Source organism: Ascaphus truei, chromosome 3, assembly GCF_040206685.1.
Source record: "Ascaphus truei isolate aAscTru1 chromosome 3, aAscTru1.hap1, whole genome shotgun sequence".
Lineage (NCBI taxonomy): Eukaryota > Metazoa > Chordata > Amphibia > Anura > Ascaphidae > Ascaphus > Ascaphus truei.
In genome coordinates this window covers 55293511-55318886 of record NC_134485.1, presented here as the reverse complement: position 1 = coordinate 55318886, position 25376 = coordinate 55293511, and the positions used below count along the sequence as shown (strand labels likewise).

General features: G+C 41.4%; 1 protein-coding gene across 1 annotated transcript in view; it reads right to left on the bottom strand.

Annotated features, from left to right (window-relative positions):
- Window positions 1-24977, bottom strand: part of LOC142490637 (uncharacterized) — a 75727-nt gene extending 50750 nt beyond the window's left edge. The window contains exons 1-2 of the mRNA XM_075593056.1: window positions 24862-24977; window positions 23733-24497 (exon numbers count right to left, since the gene is read on the bottom strand). Coding sequence (XP_075449171.1) covers window positions 23733-24497; window positions 24862-24958 — 862 coding nt within the window. The 5' untranslated portion in view covers window positions 24959-24977. The remainder of the gene's footprint in view (window positions 1-23732; window positions 24498-24861) is intronic.
- Between the last annotated feature and the right edge of the window lie 399 nt (window positions 24978-25376).

The following is a 25376-nucleotide window of genomic DNA, read 5'->3' as shown; positions in this document are numbered from 1 at the left end:
ATTAAATCTGTGCGTTTGCCTGCACATGGTTAATTTGTATGCTTTTTATGTACTGTATTTGGGAGGTGTAGGGATCAAATTACAGTATTATGATGAACTGCCTTTTGAAATTACTGTACTCTACAGTACAGTACAGTATGTTATTTCTTTGAACTGCTGCACAACTAATCCTTCATCCCTCCCCCACGCGCACACAAACTCTTATCGACAGACACCTCCACAGAGTCATTCATTTTCTGAAGTTAGTTAGTCATTGTATTTTTAATCCGTCCCTAGCCGAGCGTCAATCGCCTCACTGCGCCTGCGTATACTCATCCTTTTAGAGATGGGAGCTTGCTGCTTACTGCGCATGAGTCACCCAACCCCCTCTCTCCACAGAGTCGTTAATTTTCTGAATATTGCCATTGTGTTCTGAATCCGTCCATAGCCAACCTAAAAAGCCTCACTGCACCTGCGTGTTATTCTCTTTGAGATGGGAGCTAGCTGCTTACTGCGCATGAGTCACCCAACCCCCCCCCCCCTCTCCACAGAGTCGTTAATTTTCTGAATATTGCCATTGTGTTCTTAATCCGTCCATAACCGACCTACAAAGCCTCAGTGTGCCTGCGTGTAATCACCCCCCCCCCCCAACCCTTTGAGGCTTTGCTTACGGTAACGCTTTGGAAAATCCCTTCTCGATTTTGAAATGTAAATCCGATTTGCACAGCATTGTGAGAATTGAGAGTTAAAAAAACTATTAACTGATTCCTTGGTGTACTGTAGGGGTGGGGGGGGGGGGGGGTTGTGGTTGTTGTAAATGATTATGACTAGCAGGAATGTGAATAAATATTTATTTTATTTTATCAGGAACCAAAAAATACAAATATAAGAATAATCATGAATAATACATAATGCAGTCTTTATTAAGTTCTTTTGGCAGATTGAAATTGGATAAACATTTAGAAAACATTTCTAAAACATGGGGAAACATGAATAATGCACATTTATAAGAATATTATTTAATAATATATAATATATATATATATATATATATATATATATATATATATATATATATATATATATATATAGTAATATTGTTTTTTCCGTCTTTATCTTGTTCCTCATTCTGTGTACAGTACAGTAGTTCATTGAGAGAGGAGAGGTTTTGTGTACATCATTACTGCTGTTTATATACCGTACATTTTACTGTACAAGCAGATTAGACTGGACACAAAACCCCACCTCCCCCCAGGCCACCCTTTTTTCCTGAAACGACAAGAAAACAAAAAATTAGTGCAGTTATGTGCGTACTGTATTATGGCATTGTGTGATGTGTAGTATTACTGTAGATGGCTGGTGCTGCTTTCTCTGGAAAGAAAAAAAATTGAGCAGTTAGTAGGCAGTTACTGTAGTACTGTCAAACTAGTCTATACTGGAACTACTGTATACTCTGACTACTGTTAAATACTATGTACTTGTCAGGGTCGCCTAGACCTCCTGCCTAGCCATAGCTTCTTTGCCCACTGGGTGTGGTGCTGCCTTCTGTTTCCTCTGGGTTCCTCTGTCTGCATGTCTGTCTTCTTGTTGCTCCTGTCTCTGTCCTTTATAGCTCTGCTTCCTGTCTGTTGCTTTTGCCTTTGCTTGAAGTCAGACTCCTCCAGTATTGCACATGCCTCTGATCCTGATCTGTTTTCTGTACCTGTACCATAGTAGTCTGTTCACAGTAAAAGCCCTTGCTGGTAATCTGGCTTGTCCCTGTTTGTTCCTGTTCTCAGTCCCTGCCCCCAGACCTGTCCTTGCTCCCCTGTCCTGTTCCAGTCTCCTCATTGCTGACCTCTGCTTGTTACCTGACTTCGCTACCTGCCGCCTGCCTCGGACCTCTGCTTGTTACCTGACGTCACTACCTGCCGCCTGCCTCGGACCTCTGCTTGTTTCCTGACTGCGCTGTCTGCCGCTTGCCTCTGACCCTCTGATTGTGACCCCTACTACGCTCGTGCTGTTCTGGCCACCGAGATCCTACCCGCCACAGGAGTCTCCCGTGACAGAAAGCAAAGGCCACTTCTGGATCTCGCTGGAACAGATTCTTCTTCTGCCTGCACCCTTTCCTGCCTGCTGCAGCAGACCACATCCGCATGGTTGAATATAAGTACTTTCGTTTCTTTTTTTGGAAAATCCCATTTGGGAAGGTTTTTTTTGCTGCTAAGTGTTCTGCAAGAATTATTGCGTTCATAACGAAAAAATATTTTTGCTGAGACTAGAACTGTTGCTGCAGAGACTATTGCAGCTTTCTTTGAAATTTTTCTTTTTGTGCAGTGCCTGGGTTAACTCTTGCAGTACCTGTTGCCACCTTTTTAGACTCTGACTTTTCATTTTCTGGATAAGGCTTGTCTCTGCATCACTGGTTAGACCACTGCTGTTCACAGGGTTCCCATTTCATAAGACAAGAGTGCTTCTATTATTTTGTTACTGCATGCAGGAAAAATCACAGCAATCTGTAGTTCTTCCTATGATTGGTTCTAAGGTTTCAGGTTTACCTGCAAGTTCCCCTAAAGTGTGTTTTCTCTGTAACCTGTGATATCCCTACGCCTGATATTAAAATTTTCAGATTTTACTGCAAGGTTCTGTCTGATATTCCTATGTCTGATGTCAAAAGTTTCAGATCTAACTGCAAGTTTTCTCTATAGTAGTTTTCTCTGTCTGTATGATATCCCTACGCCTGATATCAAAAGTTTCAGATTTAAACTGCAGGTTCTCTCTGTCTGTATGATATCCCTACGCCTGATTTCTAAAGTTTCAGATATAACTGCAGGGTTTCTCTGTCTATGTTTTTTCCTTGCATTTATAAATCTCCGTGACTGATGCTAAAGTCTCAAAAGGTCAGCTCTCCAATCTTGTGTCTCTCTGTGTCTAATATTCCTGTTGTTCATTCTAATGCTTCTGCTTTAAAAACACATTTCCTCTTTACTGGTTTCTTGGGAAGTGTGGTTTCCCCATGTCTGAAATTATGGCTCCCACTCAAACAGTCTTGAGCAGTAAATGTGAACACAGTACCACTGATTCTTCAGAGCTTCTCAAAGCAAGGAAGAAGAAGAAAAAGAAGGGAGGCATTACTGTGGAAGTTGCAGAAGGAATTAAGAATGAAAATTTAACCTCAGAGTCTGCATTTGATGAAAGAGATATGCTGCAGCTTAAGGCAACTCACAGACGTATCCCAAGAATAGTGGAAGAGAAGAAAGATGCCCCTACTCAGACGTTCAAGCTGCACAGAAAGCGATTGATTGTCTTTATGGACGTTTAGATAAGGAGCAAGAAGCTAATTTTGCACTACAAAACTGTCTATCCTCAGCAATTGCTAAGTATGTTCTCCAGGAGAAAGAAAAAGAGCAGTTGGAGAGTGACCTGGATGGCATTTCAGCTGAGCTGGAGAAGGCATATACTGATGCTGCTGAGAATCGGCGCCTCGCTTCTAAAAGTAACGAATTTCTGGAAATCTCTATGAAGGAAATTGACAGGCTTAATACAGAGCTTAAAGTCTCCCAGGAGGAGGTTGGCTACTTCAAAAAAGAGATGGAAGTCGTTCGGGAGGAGAGATGCTACTTGAAAACAGAGATACGTTCTATGAGAGACGCCTCCGAAGAGTTAAATAGTAGGTTTGAAATTATAAACCAAATAAGTAAGAACTTCTCTGTCCAAGCCAGTGAAGGAGATAAAAGACTCCATGAATCAGAAGAGGAGAAGAGACTATTGATAGAAGAAAAGTCAAGGATGCAATTAGCGCTGGAAAAAGCAGAGAGTGACTGGGAAAAAGAAAAATATCAGTTGGAAAATGACAGGTTGATCTTGTCAAGTAAGCTGGAGAAGGCCTACGCTGATTCTGCCCAGTACCAGACATTCATGGCTTAAGTTGACGCAGCACTGGAAGCATCTCAGAAAGAGGTTCACAGGCTTACTACAGAGCTGGAAGCCTCTAAGGAGAAGAGTTGCCACTTCAACACAGAACTATGTTCATTGAGAGAAATCTTCGAAGGGTTAAATATCAGTTTTGAAACTGTAACCCAAGAGTGCAAGAATCTCTATGTCCAAGTCAGTGAAGGAGATAAGAAACTCCATGAATTAGGAGAGGAGAAGAAACAGTTGGTTCAGGAAAAGTTAGACGTGCAGACAGCACTGCAGAATGCAGAGAGAGTGCTGCAAGAAGAACGTGTCTCCCTGGAGCGGCGCACACAAGCAGAAAATATGCTGCAGAGTCAGCTGCGAGAACTGCGTACACATCTGCAGGACACCAAGGAGAAATGGGTGAATGCTGAAGAAAAGCAGCGAGTTCTGCAGGAAGAAAGTTTCCAGACTGCCTACAAAATAAAGATGCTGCAAGATTATTTGAGTACCCAGTGTGTCCCCAAAGAACAGAATGAGGAGCTGAAGGCCACACTGAGCATAACCAGAGCCTCGCTGGAGGAAGAGCTACAGCTAGCAGCTGAACACAGATCTCAGCAACTCACAGCGCTGCAGGCGCAGATCGCTGAGCTCAAGACACAGCTTGCCAAAAAGGAGAGAGAGAAGGTGTCCGTCTGTCAAGTGGCTGGCCTGACACAGCACTATGAGGTCAAAATGGCTGATGCCTGCAAATTATTGGACCACACAGCCCGTGATAAGGTCCGGCTGCAGCTGGAGCTGTACAATGCCCGGGAGGAGTACCGGCAGCTGCAGATCAGAAATGAAGAAGATGCAACATATCTAAGCTTTACTCTGAGTCTGCTGGGAGATATGGAGTCGCGACTCAACTCCAAAAGAGTTGAACTGACAACTGCCTTGAGTGGGAAAAGAAGTGCAGAAGAACAGCTTCAAGAGCTGAAAACTCGAATAGCTGGGTTTTCATTGGGTGATGCCACGAAACGGCAGTCACAAGAGGAGACCATGGAGAACGAACTCTGTGTCCCCAATGACTCATGTGGAAAGGCTGCACCCGTCCTTAATGCCCACATTCCTGATGTCTCTGTCCCTGCTTTTGGGTTGAACACACCCATTCGGAGGTTCCTTGCAGCAACCAATGTACCTGTGGGGTACCCTCTGCCCGCTGACAAACCACCAGAGGTGGGTCACCTTGAGTCCACTTTTCATGAAGGCCTCCGGGAAGAGCCTGGAGGATCGTCCGTAGAACGCTCTCGAGAGGGGGGAGTAATGTCAGGGTCGCCTAGACCTCCTGCCAAGCCATAGCTTCTTTGCCCACTGGGTGTGCTGCTGCCTTCTGTTTCCTCTGGGTTCCTCTGTCTGCCTGTCTGTCTTCTTGTTGCTCCTGTCTCTGTCCTTTATAGCTCTGCTTCCTGTCTGTTGTTTTTGCCTTTGCTTGAAGTCAGACTCCTTCAGTATTGCACATGCTTCTGATCCTGATCTGTTTTCTGTACCTGTACCATAGAAGTCTGTTCACAGTAAAAGCCCTTGCTGGTAATCTGGCTTGTCCCTGTTTGTTCCTGTTCTCAGTCCCTGCCCCCAGACCTGTCCTTGCTCCCCTGTCCTGTTCCAGTCTCCTCGTTGCTGACCTCTGCTTGTTACCTGACTTCGCTACCTGCCGCCTGCCTCGGACCCCTGCTTGTTACCTGACGTCGCTATCTGCCGCCTGCCTCGGACCTCTGCTTGTTTCCTGACTGTGCTGTCTGCTGCCTGCCTCGGACCCTCTGATTGTGACCCCTACTACGCTCGTGCTGTTCCGGCCACCGAGATCCTACCCGCCACAGGAGTCTCCCGTGACAGTACTGTGACAGCTGGTGCTGCTCTCACTGTAAAGAAAAAACTGTAACTACTGTATACTCTGACTATTGGGAAAGACAAAATCTGTGCCATACTTACCTGTATCATATTGTACTTACAATACTACAGCACAGTACTACTTTCCTGATGCTTGCCCATTACGCGCGATGACAATGGGCAACACAGTGGCAATATGGTCAATATATTTATTGCAGCGTTCCATGGTGAGTACATCATTCCAAAAACTCATTATGCCTTTCAACAACTCGTCCTTTTTGGAGGGTTTCGCCACTTTCCGGATATGGTCCTTCAGCTGATGCCAGACCATTTCGATCGGATTGAAGTCCGGCGATCTGTCATTGGAAAAAAAGGACAATTAGTTTAAGAGATACAGCACACAGTAAAAACTGTGGGAAACAAATGATACACGGTTACCGCACTTACTCCGCTGGCGTCTTCACTCAGCTGATACCGCGCTCAAGGATATACACTTTTGACGCGATGTGCTTCGGATCGTTGTCCTGGTAAAAGCGGTGACCATTCGGGAACTCGTGTGTGATGTATTGCACTATTTCAGGGACAATGTTGTCTTGGAAGAAAGCTTTATTCATGATTCCTATAGCAAGAAAAGAAAAGTGCTCAAAAAACTGCACAATAGTACAGTACAGTGCATACAGTAAGGCTACACTAGTAAAGTACAGTGCATAAGACTACATTATATTTGATATATTTTACCTTCAAAGATGACAATGCATCCTGGTCCACCCCTAGAGATGGCACCCCACACATGCAGCTTCACGGGGTGTTTTGGCCGCGGCTTCAAAGATATGCAGCCTTTTTTGTGGAATGCAAAGCTTGCAAATCTCTCCAGCGACACAGTAGACTCGTCAGTGAAGGTGCAATCCTGGAAAGTTTCCCCACTGTCGATCCATACCTGGGCCTGGACCACTCTTTCGATTTTGTTTGCGTCCCTTATTATGGGGTACGCTCTGTAATGACAAGGAATAAATAATTTTAGCGGTATAGTACAGTTTCCTAAACAACACTTTTAACTACTTTACTGTCCAGTACTAACCTCACACGTCCATATTTCCATCCAATGCTGCGTCTCATCTTCTTTATGCTGGTCTCGGACAAAGCAAGATTGTGATTTTCCTGCAGAGTGTATTTGACACTTAATGCACTCCTCTCATCATTCTCCTCACTTATTTTGTCCACCAGAAGAGTTGTCTCCCTACAATGTAAAGAAAAACATTCCGGTAAGTAAAAAAATTAGAGACAGTAGATCAAGAGGATACAATATATTGTTCTATTAATACAGTATGCAGCAATATAAAACTGTTGAAATATAAATATACAAAATATATATACTGTTGTAATATAAATATAAATATACAAAATATATACACTGTTGTAATATAAATATACAAAATATATACACTGTTGTAATATAAATATAAATATACAAAATATATACACTGTTATAATAAAAATATACAAAATATATATACTGTTGTAATATAAATATACAAAAGATATATACTGTTTTAATATAAATATTCAAAATATATACACTGTTGTAATATAAATATAAATATACAAAATATATATACTGTTGTAATATAAAACAAAAATATTAGATACAGTACTGTAGATGTACAGTACATTTTTGGATCAAATTTTTTTTCCAAAGTTTTATAAATATACTTACGCGTTAGTTACCCTTGGTGCCCTTTTGTGTTCTCTGTTTTTTCCGTGTGCATGATAGCTCACGGTGGTTGCTGGCACAACGGGGCCAGAAGTAGCTAACCAGCGTGGGATAGCAGCAATTCGGTGTCCGCTCGTGAACATCTCCTTAATTCGCATGCTGAGATCCTTGGAAATCTTTTTAACAACCATTGCTGCGAGTGGAAAGAAATACAAACACAAGAATGTATATTCGATGTTTAGTCGATGTGTATTCAATGTGCAGTGAATCCACAAAATGGATGGTGTATTTATACGGTAATGACTCACATTAGAGTACGCCCACTTTCAACACCTGTACCTCGCCGCCATGCATAAAAGGTTACACACTTTGCATAGCCCACCACTCGATGATCTTTATCTGAACTTGCCCTTGTCCAGATACTGCATTGTGCCACCTGTTTCCATGGAGCAACTGATTCTACGGACGCAGGAACCCTCTCGCCTCTGCCGTGCCTGTCAGGCAGAAAAAGCGAAAGGCGGTTGCCGTTTCCACACCAAGGCAAAAGCGTCAGGCTAAGGCCAATGAAGAAAACCTTCTGCTGACCCCAAAGGCTAAGGGTTTTCATAGACGTCAGCCTTATTATGTCAAGAAGATATACGGTGATGTACTCTCGACGCAAAACGATTGGCAGCCAACCCATCGAACCCGCAGACCACCACCTCCCATACGCTTCGACGACTCTGCCGCCGCTGTCCCAGAAATCTTCAGCCCGTCTTCTCCACCCCTCGTCCTCGACACTGTCGCCGCCCTCCCGGAAACCAACAGGCAATCTTCTCCAGTTCTATCCGACGACGCTGCCGCCTCTGAAATCCAAAGGTCACTTTCTCCATCCATCTTCGACGACGCTGCCGCGTCTCCTCTACTGGATATCCACAGGTCACCTCCTCCACCCTTCTTCGATGTCGCTGCCACTTCTCTCCATGGAACCCCCATCTCATCCTCCATTGCACCCATCCACCCAGATATCCACACGCCATGCACAAGAAGCAGCTCGTTAGACCGGATGCTGAATGGTATAAGTGTGGATCTCCCCGGGAACTGTATTGTGCTAGCAAAGATAGATATGCTTCTGGAGACCATGTTAAATGTGGATCAACGGATGCTAGATATGGATCAACGGATGGCTCGACGGATGGAAAGATAGAGGCTGACATAGCGGGTATACATCGTTTGCTCAGTGTTAATGCCCCTGTTTCCCCGATGCCAGAGCAGGGGGGTGACATGGATGTGATGAATGGAGCATCGACCCCCTTCCATCACCAAGCACACCCCCTCCACCAGAAGATGTAGTGTACATGTATGCTGTTGAGGAGGACATGACAACCCCGTCAAGACCACGACAGGAGACAACACGGCGACCAAGACCGGAGGAAAGCTTCCTCCCAGACAACCTACCATCGCATGTCGCCTCAAGCACACCCGCTCGCAGAAGACCTACATTCGCTCGCATCGATACGGTGCCCGACATCACCCTGCGCGATCTGACACCGGCGCTTAGGGAGAAGTATAGGGTGATGAGTGCGTGTGCACCCCACAAGTATGCTTTGTTACTTTTTAAGCACCATGTTCCCTACTCGTACTGCGACTGGGCCTTCAAAGTGAACTACGACGGAAATCGCGTAAAAAAGGAGCTTCCTGCCAATTTCAGAAAAAACATTCTGATGAAATGCGGCGCTTTTATCCAATTACAGATCCTGTAATGAAAGGCGTTCGAGACTGCATTAATTTTGTGCCATGCAAGGAATCGGCCATGGACGGACAATGTGGTGGACTTTCTGGATTAATCACGGGAACTGTAAGACCATACTGTTGTGCTGAACTGTGCTGTACTGTTTTGACCTGCTGTACATAAATAAAGAAGATGTTGTTGTGTGTTTTTTAACTTGTATTTATACAGAAATGTTTTAACTTGCTGTACACACACACAGGACCTGCACAATTCCAGTCCATGAGGTCCGCAAACAGGCTCGGTTTTGTAGGTTGTCCTGAAAACCGGGCCTGTCTGCTGCCCTCGAGGACTGTACTGGTGCAGACTGTTTTGCACACCATCCCACTGTATATGTTTTGACTTGCCGTTCTTTGATAAAAGAGATGTTGCGGTTTGTATATTTTATGAATAAAGAATTTGTTTTTAAAACATGTGACTGTAAACCATACATTTACGGTCTATAAATAAATGTTTTCACAACTGTAGCAGTAAATCATACACTTGTTGATGTTTTGAATTGCTGTGCACTTAAAATGTTTCGACATTGTACAGTATTTGTAAATAAATGTTTTTGTACTTACTCCACCAACAAAAGAACATGTTGATTTGTTTTACATGTTCCATTGGCTCCTTTGCTACTGTAACAAAATACAGTGTTTCTAGAATGTACACTACTGTCCAGGCACACTGTACTGTATACTGTAGGCATGCTCAGTACAAGAGTATTAAAAAAAATAGAAGACACATACAGTACAGTACAGTACTGTATGTACTGGCACTGTATAGAAGACACATACTGTATGTACAGTACTGTAATACATGTAGAATAAATGCATAGTTTTTATTTTTTTGGGTTTATTACACAGTATACTGTTTATAAAGTATTGTATACTGTACGGCCGCAAAACATCAGCATAGTGTACATCAGCCACTAAACTGTAGTCTCCGGTACGTGGGTTTTTAAATCCGATTCAGCAATGTGCAGGCATTGTTACACAAAGCGATATTATCCATCGAAATCCCTCCATTAGCCGTTTTCTTTTCTGAGGAAAAACAAAAAGAAAAGTTTTACTGTAATGGTCTAAAGAAGTTCCCAGCCAGTCCCACCAATAATTTTGTCGGGGGGCGTCTCCTGTTCACATGCGCATGCGCCTACCGTCGATGTAATGACACGCATACTGTATGCGTTTCAAGAAGGTTCCAATGCGCATGCGCCTAGCGTTCCACCAATAGTTCAGTATCTGTAGTACAGTACTGTAGAAGCCGCTCAGCCAATGATATTGCTTACAGGAGAATCGCACCGATATTGATACTGTATTGTCAAAATAAAAAAAAACACAGAAAATAATACGGCAACAATACTCACCATAGAATTTCCCATTCAGCTTGCGCTGGCGCCGGTCCACTGCCAGTCCAGCGTTCTTGATCATCCACGTCGATAGTTTGCAGCGGGACTAGTTCACCTGTAGTCAGCTGATGAGGCTGGAAATTGCTTAGGTACATGCAAGCTTGATCGAAACTGCACGCGAAATCCGGCTCAGGCTCAGGGTTGTCACTGACGGCGGGACCGTCATTGGAATCCGGTGCTAGTGCATTGCTTGGCAGCGACTGTCGTTTCTTAGTTGGTTTTAACACGACCCTTCGCCTTTTGCCGTCTGCATGATCATAGACACAGGAAAAAGCCGGTGATACACACCAATACCCTCCAACAAATTGTGGCTCAATACGATAAAAACAGGGATCGCTACATAACCTTTTCCTTATTGCACGCTTCCACCTATGAGGAGCTGGCAAAAATTTGTAAAAGTCATAGTTTTCGATAAAATACTGATAAATTTGAACAACTGTTGCCATCTTATCATCTGTTGCATTAATCGCGGCCCATATCAAATACGTGTAACTTCTGTCGGGTTTTTGGAAAACGGGCTTCACTTGAACACTCATGGAGGGCGGGTCTCTGGAGAATACTGTAACCGAAACTGGTCTTTGTCTTTCTTTAATATGAAAAGCCTAAATTGATACATTTTTGCAACCTCTTCCTTCAGTCTCAAGGCCAAGTTACAATAGCACACTGTGGTATCTTTTTTAAACTAAACACCTGCAAGTCGACACATTACTGAAGCGCATGCGCATTACAATTCATGAATATCTACCATCTGACGGACACGCGAAGAATTGCAACCTATTAAATCCGAACCATTCTCAATAAACGCATCAACCGCGCATCAACTGCACATGACCCGTGGCTGAGAACGCAAAATGAATGCGGCATGCTCCAGGTGAAGTGCGTCGCATTCCAGGAAAAAGCCAGGGAAAAACCGGCGATGTGATAGACTCAGATGTGCCGCAGCAGTAACTCATTCAACCTCTATGTAATCAGCAGGCCTAAGTCCACACGTAATAGCATTCGTCAATGAGAAATTTCTTCCCGCAGGAGATAAGTGAAAATAACCCTTGCTGCAGCCATACACGTAGGACATATATTTTTTTCTCCTCCTTTATTGTTTTGAGATTTTCTACCATTTTTAAAGCCACTTCAGTTTTTTTTTAAACTATTTTTAATTGCACTATAGCTCAGGTGTGGCTCGTGTAGTTCTTCTAAATGTGAACACTTTAGACACTGAATACATGTCATGCATGCATTGCTATTGACTATATTATTGTTTGTTTCACCTTTTATTTATGTAGGGGAGGAAATTGAAATGACACAGTATAACATTGGTAGTATAGGAACCTGCCAAAAGGGTCTATCTTGACATGGTGGCAGGCTTAACATGTTTTGACCAAAAGACTGAACTCAATTACCAATACTTGATATAAGAAAATATACAAATGATTACATTGGATGTGCATTAGGGTATATTTGTTTATTTGTTATTACTGAAAGGCAGTGCTGTGCAGTAGAAGTTAAGTTTATAGAGTCAATGACATTACACCAATTCTATGGTGTAGTAGCTAAAAAATTGCTACTAGTGTATGAAGGGTCATGGGTTTGATTTCTGCATGGCATGGCAAAATTATTAGTGTAGGGGGGAGGCGTGAGTGTATGTATGTGTGTCCGTTAGCAATAAAGCATTGAATGTTATAAAAAAAAAAACTTGGAGATGTTTTTTAATCGGGAGCCACGCTCAGACCGTGTTATAAGCAGATCCACGCTGTAGCAAATCGCACTATAATGGGGTTGAGCTATATATGTCGTCTAAATTAAACATAGGTTTAACTTGATGGATATGTGTCTTTTTTCAACCTCATCAACTATGTAACTAATTGTATGTACAGTACCTAAAGAAACTCCACACGCAGTGACTGCAGAAGCTTCTAGCATTCCACATACAGTACTTCCTCTCAAATATTTAGATGACATTCATTTTATTTGGAATGGAGAAAGGCCCTTTTAGAAGATTTTTTTACAAACTTGGAAAATAATGATCTTGGATTACACTCCACAAATTCTAGCATTTCAATTAAAATTGAATTCCTGGACTTGGACATTGAACTTGTGGAGGATGAAATATCCATAATAAAATCTTCAGGACATATTTAAATTGCATTTGCTACTTGGAAGCATCAAGCCACCATTGGAACTGGAAGTGGTCTGCTTTTAAATAAAACCAGGGGGAGAGAGCTATTCCAGGTATACAGTATGCACTCATTTTAGTGGTACATGATGGAGTTGCACAAAAATGGCTACGGTAAACAGGACAGGGACAAAAATATTCACTGTTCCATCTGCCAGAGTGCCTGACACATACTGAATTGAAATACTTTATTTTACAATAAATAAAACTCTACCAATTGCAGGAAGTGATTCCACTTGCTTCCCACAGCACACACAGTGTTATTGGGTTGACAAGTATAAGGCATCGTAAAAATGGGGTATGGTGTCAGATCCAGCAAGATCAGAAGTTGAACCCACACAACTCTATCCATGTGAGCTAAACAAGCTGATGGGTTGCATGCCACTGTCTACTAAAAGCATACCTCCAAGGGATATCTACTTTGTTGATTGTATTTGTAACCTTGAGGGCACTTCAAGCACATTATAATATGTACTGAGTGCTAGGAGTTACCTCAGTCAGGTGACATTAAATAAAATTGAACAGAACATGGGCAACCTGACTCTACTGGGTTAGAAGAAAATGGGTGCCACCTCTGCTGCTCTTGGGATTATAACTGCGTATCTCTCTCTCTCTCTCTAAATGGGTAGAGGAGGGGTATTGTGGTCCCATGGTGGGTGGTTAGGCCCCCCTTGTGGATTGCGGGGGAGGGTGGCTTAACCCCTTAATTACTATAGCGGTTATTCACCACTGAGGTGATTAAGGGGTTAGGGGCCATTAGATTGTATTTTTTCTTGTATTCTCCCTGGCATCGGAGGGCATGGTGCTGGAGAATGCTGATGAGGATGCCCTTCATGATGGCAGGGATAACTTTAACGTTTTATTTGCTTTATTTATGCTGGCTGCCTAATGTTTGATTTTATAATGGGCAAATGCACTATTATCCATATCTGGATAATAGTTATTTTGCCCATTACTGTACTGTTTGTGTTCTGGGAGGTTGTGGGGGTAGGGGAGGTGGGAAGTAGGATTGTTGTGTTTTTTTGTTTCTTGGGGTATTGGATGAAGGTGGTAGTAGGCCCAAGGAGGAATGTTTAGGCCTTCCGGGGGGTAGCAGGATCTTGTAAGTAATGTGCATGCACCAAAATTGATGACTGGATTCCAAAAAGGTATGTATCAAATCCATGTCCCCGACTATTGCTAGATTGCTGGAATAGAAAAATAACATGTATTGTTGAAATACAGTAAGAGTAGTAAAAGTGAAAGTGATGGTTATAACAAATCTGTATGTAGCCCCCTGTAAACAGCACGGACTATACCTATCTTCCTCCTACTGTGGTAAGTCCTGTTAAGGGCAGGCACCAGTAGTTATCATGGGTTTTCCCCCTTCCTAGTCCTGCCCTGAGTGGTAGACGCAGGCCCCTGACTCTGCTGCAGGCACGAGACAGAGGGGAGGCTCTGCTGACATCATTAGGGGTGGGGCTGACTCTATATTTAGCAGCCGCTCCTGTAAGTGACGAGTCGGTTAGTCCTGGGCTGTTAGTCTTGTTCTGTCCAAGGAGTTGGCGGAGACAGTGCGGTCTCACCTGTGCCGTCGTGCAGGAGCAAAGAGAGGAGTGGAGAGACTCAGCCACTTTGAGTAGAGCTGATAGAATCATAGACCCGGTGATCCAATGCCCATCACTCCGCTGCTGGGGTGATGGGGAGAATCTATTCCACACCCCGAGGATAACCTCAGAGGTGGGCTGCGGGGTATTGATGCCCCAGCCCAGACCATCCTGTCGGAGGAGAGACTTGGAGGAAAGGAGAGGAGGAGAGTGAATAACGGAGCTTTGCTGTTGTTGTTGTGGCTGCTGGTCGCCACTACATTTGGAGTCGCTGATCTGACAAATAAAGAGACAAATCCTTTTATACAAAGACTGTTGTGTGAGTCTGGAGCATTCACCCTTGGACCAAGGGGGTTCTTCTATACAGGTCCTATCCCATATTCCTGGGAGTATAGAGGATGGAGGCGCTGCACCACTAAGAAAGTATGGAGGCTACCACCCCAGAAGCCTGGTCCTGTCTCCCCAATAACCATGCGGGAAGCTCAGGCCCTCCTGTTCCACACAGGTATGTACCACCACTACGCATGTAATCTGCCCTCACGCACCCTAGACACCACAGATGAGTCTGGGGGGGGGGGGGGGAATAAGGGTTACATATATTAGACACATGATTGACTTTAAACATAGAGATGTATATGGATATAACCTGTTTGGTGCTAGATATGTTAAATCCCCCATCCTAAAAATAATACACTGCACTCTAGATGTTAAGTATCTTGTTCATTCAATTCTACAGAGCCTTGGACAGCAGTTAGAGAAATTGAAATCCTTAATATGCAGCACCATGAACAGAGTTGCCTGTTAATTATTGGACTTTCACAAAACGTTATTATGGGCTGTAGGGAAGCCAAGCTGTTCAGTATTAACCTTTACCTAATCTGTTGCTATGAGCTTACCTGGCTCTATCTAGCATTGTATTATCATCCTGTATTTTCAGCTTTCTGATGTTTTTTTCTTGCTCATGTTGCTTATACCATTCTGCTTCCAGTATCTAATCCAGTCTCTCTAGTCTGTTTTACTCATCTAGTTTGTTTTCAACCAGCTATAATTCTTAGTGCAATTACAGTTTTCAGTCCTATTCCAGTCTCTAGTTCTGCTGTGTATTATATTTATTAACTCCTTTGTACAGTAAGGGCCTCATGCAGTAAGCGTTGATAAGGGAATTATCGCCATTTTATAGCCAAAATTGGGTTTGAGATTCAGTAAGCGCCGATAAGTGCTTGATATCGCCATGTTTCGGAGCCGATTATTTTGTTATGGGCAGTCGGCTGCCGATAAGCCTGTTTTCGCCACTGATCGCCACTTTTTTAAATCGGCTGGATTCAACAAAAAAAAACAGCTTATCGGGCCTGATCGGCACTACGAAATTGAGATGTTATGGCCAATTTCTCCCGCCAACTAAAGTTGGCAGTTTGGAGGGGAGAACGATCGCTAAGGCTGCCGCAACGGCACTTAGAAAAAAAAAACTTCTGTACATCAATGGAGTCAATGGAGCGGGGACGTATAACAGTATAGTACTGTTTACGTTTCATTGCTCACAATACAAACGTCATTTGCATTACAGTGTGGGGGCATTCCCTGCATTGTGTCACAGCTGACGTGTATTATTTGCATAACATTATACTTTTACATGTTTGCAGCATTTGCGGGTCACATTACTCATCATGTGATGATGTGCCAAGGGAAAATACTATACTCAACTCTTAAAGGAGAACCTCACATCATATCACACATTTTACTGAACTGAGCGACAATTATTTACATGATGTTACACATGTCACACATGTCACACATACACAGTATATTCATCTTCCTTTACATTACACAATGCTTGTAATGTGACACGCATCTTTAAACGTTCATGTACATCTGTCTTCTCATGTTTACATATACTTTTGGGTCCTCCCTATTTTCATGACGTCACTTATTGGACGCTCAATCACATTGCATGTTTACATTGTAACCGTAGCATTACAAGCACTTCAACCTAACTTATACACACATGTACAGTAATTCAGCATTGGGACACCTTGTTAACTCATTCTATACCAACTATCCTCCTTACAGAAATGCATGCATATGCACACGACTATTCATTGTTGTCAACATGTCACAATAACATGCCTTATTACACATGTTACACAAAACTTTTCCCACGTCAATCTCAGCCTTTTTGCCTAATTACATGACTGACTGTTGCGTTCACAAGTGTTACATGCATTGCACATGCAACTATTTATTTGCAACCAATGTTTCTACAAAGGTTCACGTCACATCATTGCCAAATATCATCATTCCCTGCAGAATACACACAACAAATACTTATAACAAGAACTGCACACAGCTTGCCACAGAAGTACTTTATTATGTTAATGTAACACCTTGCATTTTACTATGTCACCTGACATCATCACATACCTATTTAAAGGACGCCCATTACCTGATCATTCACAGCTACTCATTTCAAAATGTTGAGATTGTTTAGGAGACGGAGGAACATTCTTTTCTATGACATGCTTGATGATGAAGACAATCATATAGGGCAAGGGAGGGACACACCGAGGGACAGTGACAGGGACAGTCACGCGGATACGACAGAGACAGGGAGAGGGACAGGAGATCAGAGGAGAAGACAGAGGAGACAAGTTGTGCCTCGTCCGCGTCTGTACAGGGAGAGAACCCTGTTAGATGGGATGAGTGAGGAGGAGATTGTAAGTCGCTATCGTTTGAGTTCAGCAGCAATCTTAGCTCTTTATCAGGAGATAAGGGGAGATTTAGATTTTTTCACAGCCAGAGGTCGTGCAGTCCCTGGGCTTGTTAAAATGCTGTGCTCATTACATTATCTTGCTTCCGCGTCATACCAGACAACTGTGGGCATAGTGGGCGGGGTCTCGCAATCTACATTCTCGCGGGCCTTGACCCAGTTTCTCTATGCACTCAATAGACGCGCTAGGAATTATATTCATTTTCCTACAGAGGCGACAGAGTGGCTGGAAGTCAGGACTGGCTTTTATAATATAGCAGGGATACCATGTGTGCTGGGTGCAATCGATTGCACACATGTTGCTTTGATTGCACCTAGTCAGAGTGAGCATGTGTACCGCAATCGGAAGCACTACCATTCACTCAATGTACAGGTGGTATGTGATGCGACGATGAGGATAATGCATGTGGTACCCAAATTCCCTGGTTCCAGTCACGATTCCTCCATCCTGAGGAACTCTTCAGTCTTCCATGCGTTCGAAGAGGGACATTTTGAACATGGTTGGCTGCTGGGTGAGTACACATTTACATGTTCTAACACAAAACACATTTTTATTTAGGAATGTTGGCATTGTACAATTTGATCACTAATGTCAGCTTATGTGTGCTCCATTCATTATAGGTGACTCAGGATACGGAATTAGGCCGTGGCTCTTGACTCCGGTGCTAAACCCTCAAACTGAAGCAGAGGAGAGGTACAATGCAGCCCATATATCTACAAGATCTGTTATAGAGAGGACATTTGGCCTACTCAAGACCAGATTTAGGTGTCTGGACAGAACTGGTGGGGCTCTTCTATACAAGCCTCAAAAAGTGTCTGATATTATCCTTGCCTGTTGCATTTTGCACAATGTTGCACTCAGGCACAATGTACAATCAGACCTAGCTGAGCCTTTGGTAGACGAGCATCCCACCCATGTAGCTGCTGAAAATGAACAAACAGCCAGTGGTGGCCAGACACGCCAGAATCTCATCAATTCATTTTTTTCTTGTAAGTAAAAACATATATGTTCCAAGTTCTACTTTTATAGTTACATTATGTTATCTTAACAATAATGTTTTTTTATATACCCTTCTGGTAGGACACAGATGAATATGGGTTGCACACCTTTCTTTTCTCTGCTGTGTGCACAAAGGGATGTGGCACCGGTATGTTATTGTTGCACAGGTTATATAATCCCTCTTCAATTGTACTTTAGTTGTGTGTATGTGAATACAACTGGGGTAACAAAGCACTAATATTTTAGCATTGTGTTGTTCCTTATGCTAACACAATACACATATTATGCCCATACTCATTCATGCTTCTAGTATGCTTACATACAATGTTATTGGTGCAGTGTAACATGTACATCCATATGATGTGTACACCAGCCTGATTTACATTTTGAATGTCATGAAATATACATGGTGTTGCACATTTAACACCAAATACACACTTTGCTGTGTTGTTTACGGTACTGAAGATGGCATGTCAATGTTTGCAATTTATATATTGTTCCTTTGCATTATAGGTATATCTCCAGTATGACTGATCATGGTATGTATATTTGCTGACATCTCTCATAAGATGTGCCTACATCAATCTTCCTATAATTATTTGAAGTCAAAACCCAACATATTGGTTTAAACACAAATGTTACATATATGTACTTTCTGTATCATGTATATGCATTTAGCTACTCTTGAGCTTTCATGTGCATTGTATTAGAAAATGATTACTCCCATTTCATCACATTTTATGTATGTTTCCTTATAAATTCCATTAATGTAATATAGAGGTGTTTGGAGACAAGGGGATAACTGTAGTTATTTCTTTACTTACGGGAGATCATTCATCACGGATGAAATTGACTGATCATAAAACTCCATGCATGAATGCCTGCAATCACAACAATGCGTACTACATCTTATATTTAGCAATGTTGGTGTTTTGTAATGCTAGGAATTAATAGTCAACATTAATTTAAATTTGTGACATGTGTATGTATAAGTCACACGTGTGTGGATGTGTCCTACATGTACCAAGTGTTAAACTGTTAACAGAGAAGACAAATTTGTCACTAATGTTACTGTCATTTAGCATTTATAATTTACCAATATGACAATGTTGGTAATATTTTTGCAATATAAATCACGTCACTTCATCATTATCATGATGATAATTAACAAGTATTGTCACAATTGTAACGTCAATCACGTGCACATTAGCATAGACACACTTTGTAAGACAACTGTTTGTGTCTGTATCAATTTGTGTAGGATCCATGTATAACACCGACAAATGATAACACCAGCTTTATTATGGTAGCTTATATCATCATATTGACTATACTATGTATTTTTAGAACGTTTAATAAACACAGTAAACTATAGTTAGTTAGGTTAATGAAATATACACAGAAACGTACTTCATTACATGATGTTGATGTCATAATCAGAACATCATGCATTGTAGGGGACCACAACATCTGGCCAATAACATTATTTGCTACAGTCCCAAACCATTTTATCAACATACCCATGTAACAAGAGATTTTTAACAAGAAATGGCTAGTTGGTTGTAAGTGTCCTTTACATTGGGAGAAGGAGTGGCTCAGTGAGTAAAGACACACACTGGCACTGAGATTTTGAAGCAGGGGAGTCTGGTTCAATTCCCGGTGTCGGCTCCTTGTGACCTTGGGCAAGTCACTTTATCTCCCTGTGCCTCAGGCGGCAAAAAATAAGGGACCTCAGCCTGAAAAATGTGTCTGTAAAGCGCTGTGTACAACTAGCAGCGCTATACATGAACATGCTCATATTATAATTATTATTATTATTATTATTATTATTGTTACATAGTTTCGACAGTCATACGTTCCATTACACAATAGAATTCACAAATGTGTTAGCAGAGTGGGAATGGTTGTTATATATAAAACACACCATGCCATAAAATGATAGTAGTCATTAAAGAACACTCAATAAAAATTCATGAGGCACTATTTTGCAACATCATTATGTTAATTAAGTGCTTATGCAATATAGGCATAAGGGTATCACATTTTTAATTGTTTGTTAATAAGCGCTGCAAGCAATATAAAATTAGTTCCATATGTAGTATAGTAGTCGGTGGCTCCTCCTCACAATCATCTCATATAAAGGTAGACTCTTCTGAAATCATACATTGATCCGATTGTATCTTCCCCGACATCTCTGAAATACAGCAAACACATGATGGTCAAATATGGCACCTTACTATATATGTATCCGTGACAACGCATTACACAGCTCTATATGATTGTGTACATACACACGTCACTCACTTATATGTTAGAAGTACAAGTGTACATCAGTATGTAATGTTTCTTTAAATTTGTAGCAGGCATAACTATGTATATGATGTGAACGTTGCCTGTATACTGAAAAATGTGCGCGCACATCTTAGTGTGCGCACGCACTTCACGCTTGGCTGCACTAACTGTTAGCGCATGCGCAAAACAAAGCGTACGTTGTGCGTTCAATACATCTTGAAAATACCATTAAACATAAAATCTTTATTTCAAATACAATGAATACGAAACTACATTCGTTCTAAACGAGTACATCTGTATTCTTTTTAAACAGACATGTTTGGACAGAAAGGACGGCCGATAACACAATGCGCAAATGCAATACGTGTGACGTCATGTTAAACCAGCGTGAAACGCACGCTAACACTCCTCCCACTCAATTAACATTCGGCTAACGCCCACTTTACGGCTACAAACACTGAGCCGCACACATGACACACTGCAGTTACCGTTACTATAACAAAACATGACAGCCAATAGGCTTTGAGGCGCGCACGTCGCTTGGGGGCGGGACTTACATCCGTAATCCTTTTTAAGGACGCCTTGGGCCATGACAAGGGTCCCACGTCATACGTGGTGGACCCGCTTTTAAATGTTGCATGATAACAAAACAGGTATGTGTTAGAGTTATGTTAAAATGTTGCTAATATGGTTAAAGGGATAGGAAAGTACGTATATTTATTCCGTCAGCAATGTGTACTACTCTTTCAGGTTATACTATATTGTATTCGGCAACAATTTCTTTGTGATCGCTACATGTTATGCAGTCTGCAATGTTACGCTGTATCCACGCATTGAAAGGGAAAATGGTGGTTAAAAAAAAAAAAAAAAAAAAAAACATTTAAACGCACAGTCAACGCATAACGGTTGTTATATTTACCATTCTTCTAGAATTAACTCTTCGTCTGGCTGCAACTGGTCGCTCCAGAAATGCAAGGCATTTTCATCCACGCTTGACCCACCCGCTGAATCCAGTATGACACACATCTCCTCCATGAAGCGCTCATAGGAATCGCCACTGCTTTCTTCAAACAATTGGTCGGGAGGTAGGTTCATTTCTTCTGGTTCCCATTCCAATGCATTTTCAGCTGAAAGGCTTGGTACATAATCATAGTACTTTTGTTGTTGTACAATGTGGGTTTCAGGAATGGAGGGTGCAGATATTGCAGCAGGTATCGATTCACACGGAACAGTAGTAGCGGATCCATTGCTATTGGCATTAGGAATAAATATGCCTTTCACAACAATATATGTGCCCTCTTTCAGGGTAAAATGCTTTTCCTTTGCAATCTTCCAGAAACCATAGGTGTGTTCTAGCTTATCCTGCACACGTTCAAAAAAGTCATTAGTTGATAAAGTGAATCTTATTGAGGAATTAAAATTCCGCGCATGCCTACGGTCTTGGTAATAAGGATATTTAGCTCGAATCAAATCATAGATTTGGCGTGTGCTTGCTTTGTGTCCGCGACTGTTTAAAATTGCTTCTGAAACCATGTACTTATACCCTAAAAGGGGATTCATATTGTTAACGAATTCATCAGCCATGTCAGAGTAGCACAAAAGATGTGTGCAGTTCTGTCTTCTTTGCTCATCAAAATGATTCTGCTCAATGGCTAACAAATTCCTGTGTTTCGTTTTCAAGGTCAACAAAAGTAACTACTTTTACTCCTTATTTCAAACGCCAATTGGATGTGTCCTTTTAATTGGGTTAAGTTTTGTGGTTAGTGATAGGCGAATGTGGGAAAAACATGTATCATTTTTTTATCTCGTTTGTGAAAACATTCCTACACTTATTTCAGTAACATTGAGTTTTCTAGAAAAATAACAAAGAGCACTGTGTGAAAATAGTGCTTAGACAGCCATATCAGTAAATACACACACCTGCAAAATGAAATGTTTTTTTCCCACATACATTTCTGTGTGTATTTGAAAGTCTGGTTAACTACCTGTCTGCATGAGTTTAAATACGTGTGTATCTATATATATATAAATATATCTCTCTCATAAAAATATATATATATATATAGTGTATATTGTACTATATGTATAGTGTGTGTGTGTGTGTGTGTGTATATATGTATATGTATATATATATATATATATATATATATATATATATATATAATGTATCTTTTTTTTTTTTTTTTTTATATTGCAGGAGTACACACAACATATTGATGGCAGTAAGTAGGCCTTGTATGAAACCTATTTAAATGGTGATAAACATGAGTGAATTAAGTAATAAACATTTGTTTGCACCCAATAATGTTAGAGGCTCACACTTAGTATAGTTGTCAAACATTAGGCCTGTATTATTAAAATAGTGTGTTTTCACAAGGAAGCATGAAGTGTATGTTTTTTGTAAATACATCTATACCAGTTTAGATAGTACTATATATATACACACACACACACACACACAGTGTGTGTCTGTGTGTGTGTGTGCATATATCAATACATACTACATATATTTTAGTATAAATTCAGAGATGTTCTTGAAACAAGAACACATAAATGATTAAAGGACAACATTACAATGGCCACCAAAGGTAAGTAATATTTAACACAAAATCCTGCTGTACACGTACAAGAAAGATGTTTGCAGTTAAATAGGTGCTTTTATAATTGCATGAAAATAATATGCACATGCAATGATTACATCAATTAACACACCCAAATGCAATGTTTTGCTGCAAAGTCAATGGCAGCTTCTCTAAACTTAGCAACTGGCTCCTGGTGGAGCATTACTGAACAGACGATTAATACATCAATATTTATAACACTATTCATTAATTAGGAGTGTTAACATTTCCAAAAATTCACGTGTACAAGAACATACTTGAAAGTTTGGAAACAACACAGTCTTCAGCATACATACAATAGTAATTAGATAATCTGAAGTCAACAAAACAAGGCCAAAGACATATTTTGTGAATTTTAAAATTTATTTTTTTTGTTCTTTTTGCGAGCGAGTAACAGGCCTGCTTGTTGTCTCTTGAATTTTCCTTTTTCTTTTGCCACCAACTTTAGGTACAACAGAGCCACTTTGACTGGCCTCTGGCACTTCACGGGCAGGGCTTGTGGCCAGTGACTCACCTACAGGGCTTTTGGGCAGTGACTCACCTACAGGGCTTTTGGGTAGTGACTGTTCACCTACAGGGCTTGTGGCCAGTGACTCACCTACAGGGCTTGTGGCCAGTGACTCACCTACAGGGCTTTTGGGCAGCGATTCACCTACAGGGCTTGTGGCCAGTGACTCACCTACAGGGCTTTTGGGCAGCGATTCACCTACAGGGCTTTTGGGCAGCGATTCACCTACAGGGCTTTTGGGCAGTGATTCACCTACAGGGCTTGTGCCCACTGACACATGTGAGCAAGTTGGTAGACACTGCACAAGTGATGGTTGGTCTGTTTCATGTGTGTCTTTTGTTGTTTTTGACCAAAAACTGGTCAGTAGTAACTGCTTGTGTTTTCTTTTTGTGGCCTCCTTTGTAGGTGTCAGCTGCTGAATTTGTACAGATGGCAGCGGTAGGATGTCGTCAGGAACCTGCACAGCAATGTCTGCTACTTGACCGGTAACATTTGGGCCTGGTGAATGAATATCAGAAGCATGTGGTGAAAACTGACCTGCATGAACAGATCCTGCCTGTGAGCTGTTGAATTGTGGTACATTAGTCATTCTCCAGTAATTAGCTTGTGTTTGCTGAACAACTAATGCTTCGAATGAGGTGTTGATTTTTTGCAACTGTTTAGGCACTTCAATGAAGACTCTGTGGAGATGTGCCAATTGTGAAACTGTTTCTTCCTGCAGTGCAATCATCCTTTCCAGCACTGTCATCAGGTCAGAATGGCGACGATTTTCTGCTTCCACAATTTTTCCCTCAGAAGCTACAATTGCATCATATGTGGTTTTTGCTGGACGATTTGGCGGTAAAACAGTTTCAATTGGAACCTCTTCATGGTCACTTGCTTGTATTTGTGTGTCTATGGCGGCGGCGGCGGCATCATCATCATCATCATCATCATCATCATCAAAATCCTCTTCATCATGTTCTACAAATAAATGTACACATTATTAAATGGCATGTTAATCTCTGCTGTGTTACTATGTAATTGTACTGTGTCATAAGTAACAACTAACATGTTTCCATACGTTTTATAACCTCACATTAAAAACTACCTTGACTTAAGAATAATGTTTGGACTCAGTATGAAATATGAGTGACTGAAAACTTGCTGTAAACTCACAACTCCTACATGATAGTTAACATCACTAACACAATACAAGTTGCCTTACACTTCATTTTCACTGACACTAAGTAATCCTATTTAAAGAAGATGTGCAAACAAATAATGAACATGACAACATAACATATAGAAGAGCACATATTATATGGCCACCAACTGATACACTCACCTTCTAGGTGTGTTGAGCTGGCTGACCCAGGTGAAGACACTTGTTCAGTCTCAGGTGACACATGTCCTTCAGGGGCAACTATATATAACAATAACATAAGTTTTACATTTACATGTGTAAATATTGAACAAACAGTTATTGTATGTTCTGTATTTATGAGTACCTAACAGCATCATTTCCTTAACCCAAAATGTGTGTGTGAAAGTGAACATAAATAGTTGTAATAACAATGTACATGCCTGTGTACTTAGAACTTTTGAGTTCCCTAACATAAAACATACTATGTTCCTGCAGTAATGCGTGAGGATAAATAGATAAAATTTGTACATAAAAATCATATGTTGTGTAGTGATATCAGTATCATAATGTACATAACTATCATGAGATGACCATTCACAATGGTTATCATGAAGGTGGTCATATTGCAAAAAGTGTTGTTTTTGGTAGAGGATATGTGTGGTACATTAATATAAGATGTGGCACACATGAATGTGGCTGTGACTAAACAAGACAAC